At 48.5% G+C, this 6,000-nt stretch overlaps 1 protein-coding gene across 2 annotated transcripts in view; it reads left to right on the forward strand.

Moving 5' to 3' along the window:
• LOC134969610 (meckelin-like) overlaps positions 1 to 5,527 on the forward strand; it is a 91,171-nt gene extending 85,644 nt beyond the window's left edge. For both annotated transcript variants that reach the window (XM_063945680.1, XM_063945681.1), the window contains 2 exons: positions 1,971 to 2,113; positions 4,883 to 5,527. In XM_063945680.1, the coding sequence (XP_063801750.1) occupies positions 1,971 to 2,113; positions 4,883 to 4,963 (224 nt within the window). In that variant the 3' untranslated portion in view covers positions 4,964 to 5,527. The remainder of the gene's footprint in view (positions 1 to 1,970; positions 2,114 to 4,882) is intronic.
• The last annotated feature ends 473 nt before the right edge of the window (positions 5,528 to 6,000 follow it).

Here is a 6,000-nt window from a genome sequence, read left to right on the forward strand (position 1 = left end):
TGTGCAGTTTCGGAGTAGCTTCAGACCTACTCAGCGCTTGCGATGACTTCAGACTGTTCAGTTCCTGTTTTGACGTCACAAACACACCCTGCGTTCGCCCAGCCACGCCTGCGTTTTTCCTGGCACGCCTGAGTTTTTTCGACCACTCTGAAAACGGCCAGTTGACACCCAGAAACGCCCACTTCATGTCAATCACTCTGCGGCCACCAGTGCGACTGAAAAGCTTCGCTAGACCTTATGTAAAAATACATCGGCCGTTGTGAAAGTACATCGCACGTGCGCATTGCGCCGCATACGCATGCGCAGAAGTGCCATTTTTTTGCATCATCGCAGCGCATCAAACATTTTCAGCTAGCGATCAACTCTGAATGCCCACCTATGTCTCTTGGTGTGAAAGCAGACATTATTCCACGGTGGAATTTCATCTGGGACGTTTCCTGCTTTTTCTGCAGTCGGGCATTGACATGGGCCTACGCCTGGGCTCCATAAAAGTTCAGATTTCGGCCTTGTCTATTTTCTTTCAGGAAAAAAAATTGGCTTCTCTCCCTGAGGTCCAGATGGTCTTGAAAGGTGTTCTTCACATCCAATATCCCTTTGTGCCTCCCACGGCACCCTGGGATCTCAATTTGGTTCTGACATTCCTCCAGTCGGACTGGTTTGAACCGTAGAGGTAGACATAAAGTATCTTACGTGGAAGACCGTCACGCTGTTGTTCGGCAAGGCACGTGTTGGAGCTGGAGTCGTTGTCTCACAAGAGCCCCTACTTGATTTTCCATGAGGACAGAGCTGAACTCAGGACTCATCAGCAATTCCTTCTTAAGGTGGTGTCGGCGTTTCACATCAACCAGCCAATTGTGGTCCCGGTTGTTACTGACACCTCTGCTACCTCAAAGTCCTTGGAGGTTGTAAGGGCTATGAAGGTCTATGTAAAGTGAACCGCTCGTCACAGGAAATCGGACTCGCTGTTCATTCTATATGATGCCAACAAGATTGGGTGTCCCGCTTTAAAGCAGTCAATTGCTCGCTGGGTCGGGCTCACTATCCAGCATGCTTATTCCATGGCAGGCTTGCCGATTCCAAAATCTGTACAGGCCTACTCTACTAGGTCGGTGGGTTCCTCTTGGGTGGCTGCCCGGGGTGTCTCGGCATTACAGCTCTGCCGAGCAGCTACTTGGTCGGGTTCGAACACATTTGTCAAGTTTTACAAGTTTGATACCTTCGCCTCTGAGGACCTTCAGTTTGGTCAATCTGTTCTGCAGGAACCTCAGCAGTCTCCCACCCAGTTTGGGAGCTTTAGTACTTCCCCATGGTACTAAGTGGATTCCCAGTATCCCCTAGGACGTAAGAGAAAATAGGATTTTAATTACCTACCGGTAAATCCTTTTCTCGTAGTCCGTAGGGGATACTGGGCGCCCGCCCGGTGCTTCGTTCTTCCTGCACAGTTACTTGTTTAACTACTGTTGTTTGGTTCAGCTGTTGCTGTTACGGTTTTCAAGTTTGGTTAGCATGGCTTTCCTCTTGTTCTGGTTATGCTGGTTCGAAATCTCAGCACTTTCCTTATCTATCCATCTATCAAAGTATGTCCGTCTCCTCGGGCACAGTTTCCTTGACTGAGTCTGGTAGGAGGGGCATAGAGGGAGGAGCCAGCACACGTTATCAAACTTCTATAGTGCCCATGGCTCCAAGTGGACCCGTCTATACCCCATGGTACGTATCTCCTACGGACTACGAGAAAAGGATTTGCCGGTAGGTAATTAAAATCCTATTTTTGCATAGCATTAAATATGGAATTAGTTATTCACAGTGATGGGGGCGTTTCACTGCCGCTCTGTCCATGATGGGTTTGAATACAACCTACGAGAAAATCTTTGTTTCCAGGATATTGTGAATGTAACTTAAAACAAGATTGCACTTTATACTCCTGCATGTGAGATAAGACGACTGCTCTCTCTCCTGTGTTCTGCATTCAGACGATCGGTATCTGTTCAGCCGCACCCTGTTCTACAGCCACGAGCTGGTGCTGCTTCTCTTCGACACACTTCTGTTTGGCGTCATTGATCTGGGAACGCAGAATTTCGTGCTGGCGACCATTCTAACCTTTGTAGTGCAGATGGTGAGTCTTAAGGGGGAATTCAGTTGAGGATGACCAGATTTACTTGGCCGAATAAGCACGGCAGTGGGACCTCGCTCAAAAGTGTTTGCTACCCCATAGGGTAACCAGCACCTTTGAGCGAATTTGGGTATATATGGCAGGCAAAGGGTGCAAGTTGGGCTGGCGTTGCTGGTGTGCAGGGTCGTCTTTTCATACGGGCTCAATGGGCTCTTGCCTAAGGGCCCCAGGAGTATCTGAAGGTGTGACTCTAGTTTTTTTATCCCATTCAAAGCTAAGAAATCTATTTTCAGAAACTGGAGATATCTGCAGTCAAGCAATCTGCCCTCCCACCGGAAATAATAAATATTAAGCCCACTCCACTATCCACCCCTTCCCTGCATATTAAACACCCCCTACCACCCTGGAAGTCATGTACCAGGGCCCCTTCATTCAGCCCAATGTCCCCTTCTACAGTTTAGTCCCATCTGTGCAGTAAAGGAGTATTTAGCAGAAATTACTGCTCCAGGTCCTACCTGCTGAGCGGAAGATAGAACACCCCATACCGCCTGCCGGACATCAAAGCTGCCGCTGATAGCATCCCCCACCCCTACCGCTGGAGGATGGGTAGGGGGCCCAGTGCATTGCTATGCCCAGGGGCCTACACTGCTGTTAAGACGGCCCTGCTGGTGTGTTAACGCTGCGGCAACTGCAATTCACACCCTTTGCTGCCAATTGAATTTGCCCTTAGTATGTGGCTGACCACAAAGCCATGAACTTAAACAGAGGCTGTGACAAACCCTATCATGTGTATTTTACATTAATTCAAATTGACATTCTACACAATAATATCCACTATGAAATTGTAGCTATAACAGGTACAGTGATAAAGAGCATTGTCTACACATTATATTATATATTTGTGTGTGTGTGTGTGTGTGTGTGTGTGTGTGTGTGTGTGTGTGTGTGTGTGTGTGTATGTACCAACAGGTGTTTCAATCGCTGTGGCCATATGGGAACCGGTGTGTTCTTTGCCACTTTTTTTGGGGTGTCGTACGGTATGCCGGCGCTCGGGCTCCCGGCGACCAGCATACCGGCGCCCGGAGCCCGACCGCCGGCATACCGACAGCGTGGCGAGCGCAAAGGAGCCCCTTGCGGGCTCGCTGCGCTCGCCACGCTGTGGGTACGGTGGCGCGCTACGCGCGCCACACTATTTTATTCTCCCTCCAGGGGGGTCGTGGACCCCCACAAGGGAGAATAGTTGTCGGTATGCCGGGTGTCGGGATTCCGGCGCCGGTATACTGTGCGCCGGTATCCCGACATTCTGCATACAGAAGACCACCCCTTTTTTTGTAGTACTGAAATGTTGGTCACTAGGGGGAGCTCTGTTCCATCGCTGTGCAGAGCTCAATAGATATTATTTAGTGCAGGGGTGGGGAACCTTTTTTCTACCGAGGGCCATTTGGATATTTATAAAATCCTTCGGGGGCCATACAAAAATTCTCAACTTTAAAAAATTACCCTGCCCCCCAGTAGGTCTGCCCCTTAGAGGTACTGTGTGTGCGCGCCTCCGGCGCGCACGCGCCAAAAAAATGGGTGTGGCCAGTTAAAATGGGACGTGTTACACATATGCCCCCAATAGTGCGGTGCCAGATCCACAATTGCCCCCACAGTGCCAGGTATACAAATGCCCCCCACAGTCCCAGGTATACAGATGCCCCCACAGTGCCAGGTATACAAATGCCCCCTACAGTGCCAGGTATACAAATGCCCCCCACAGTGCCAGGTATACAGATGCCCCCACAGTGCCAGGTATACAAATGCCCCTCACAGTGCCAGGTATACAGATGTCCCCACAGTGCCAGGTATACAGATGCCCCTCACAGTGCCAGGTATACAAATGCCCCTCACAGTGCCAGGTATACAAATGCCCCTCACAGTGCCAGTTATACAAATGCCCCCCACAGTGCCAGGTATACAAATGCCCCCCACAGTGCCAGGTATACAAATGCCCCCCACAGTGCCAGGTATACAAATGCCCCCCACAGTGCCAGGTATACAGATGCCCCCACAGTGCCAGGTATACAAATGCCCCCCACAGTGCCAGGTATACAGATGCCCCCACAGTGCCAGGTATACAGATGCCCCCACAGTGCCAGGTATACAGATGTCCCCACAGTGCCAGGTATACAGATGCCCTCCCCTCTCCCCTCCGTGCTTCTTACCGTGCTCCTTTCGGCGGGACACGGAGGAGAGCGCGGATATGTTGGGCGGCGGCGTGTAGGACTTGAAACCAGCCGCCGGTTCGAGAGCCAATCAGAGCTCGCGGACCGGCAGCCGCGGCTCCTGATTGGCTGCCGGTCCGCGAGCTCTGATTGGCTCACGGACCGACGGCTGGTTTGAAGTACTACACGCCGCCGCTCCCACCCGACAGCCGCGCTCTCCTCCCTGTCTCCCTGTTCTGACAGCTGAGACACGCTGCCGCCGGACTGAGCGGCAGCGTGTCTCACTGACGCAAGCTGGTGGGCCGGGCCAAACGGCTTTGCGGGCCGTATACGGCCCGCGGGCCGGAGGTTCCCCACCCCTGATTTAGTGCCACATGCAGATAAACCACATTCTCTATGAGCAATGGTATGTGTTCATATATTTTAAAAAAATAAATAAATAGCTGCAAACAGAAATGGTTTATAAATGGTACAATTCCTCTGTGCACAGTTATAGTGCCAGGGGTAAGATACTCTATTCATATATACAATGTAAATTTTTTACTTTTTTTTTTTTTTTTCTATGTAGTTTGTAAAATTTCTTCGTTCCCTAATTGGAAAGAAAAACCTGGCAACGCAGACTTTAGTAGAAGAAAACTTTCTCATATGAAGAATGAAAATACTTGGGAGACGCTGGTCAGACCCCAGAGAGAGGACTTAATGAGAAGCGGCCGGAAAAACGTGTATGCAGACAAATGGGACAATTAGGGATGTAGATTAATTTGCATAGGTTATTACTGGTATTTACTGAAAATACCCTCATGGAAGCGGTTTTAGGAACACCACCTTCAGACATTCCCAACAGTCCACTTTCAGGTCTATCTGGATGTCCCTTCGGGGCAGGAGGCGGTGCCTGTTGTCCTGATTTTCTTCATTTTTTTTAAATGTTGAAAGCTGTGCCATAAGGGAATAGCAGTTACACGTGAGATGCAGTGTAAACGGGAACAAAACTTCCCTTTAAAATAAATAAACAAATGGCAGTTTATTTTTATTTTTTTCATATGTTTTAATGTTAAATGCAAATCCTGCATAAAAGTGGGATCAGAGGAAATAATCGAACGGTTATTGTGATACAGCTCCTTTTTTCATGTACTTGCCTTTCACGGTATAATCCAGCTTTTTTATTTTTGTAATTAATGAGTTTAAAAATATTTAATAAAAATTTGTATTTTTGCACTAATTGAAAATTAAATGCAGATTCCACTTTGCTGGTTCTCTCAGCAGGAACCATATTTCAAGTCAGATGTACTTGCGTGGGTTTCCTCCAGGTTCTCCGGTTTCCTCCCACAATCCAAAAATATACTGGTAGGTTAATTGGCTTCCAACAAAATGAACCCTAGTGTGAATGTGTGTGCGTGTACATGTGATAGGGAATATAGATTGTAAGCTCCACTGGGGCAGGGACTGATGTGAATGGGCAAATATTCTCTGTATATTGCTGCGGAATATGTGTGTGCTATATAAGTAACTGGTAATAAATAAATAATGACTTAAAGGCAGATAAGCAATGTAATAAAGCAATGAGGAAGGAAAGTCAGATGCTTGGCTGCATAGGGAGAGGAATCCGTAGCAGAGAGAAGTAATAATGCCACTGTATAGGTCATTGGTGCGGCCTCATCTAGAATACGGTGTCCAGTTCTAGAGGAC

The sequence above is a fragment of the Pseudophryne corroboree genome, chromosome 11, assembly GCF_028390025.1.
Source record: "Pseudophryne corroboree isolate aPseCor3 chromosome 11, aPseCor3.hap2, whole genome shotgun sequence".
Classification (NCBI taxonomy): Eukaryota; Metazoa; Chordata; class Amphibia; order Anura; family Myobatrachidae; genus Pseudophryne; species Pseudophryne corroboree.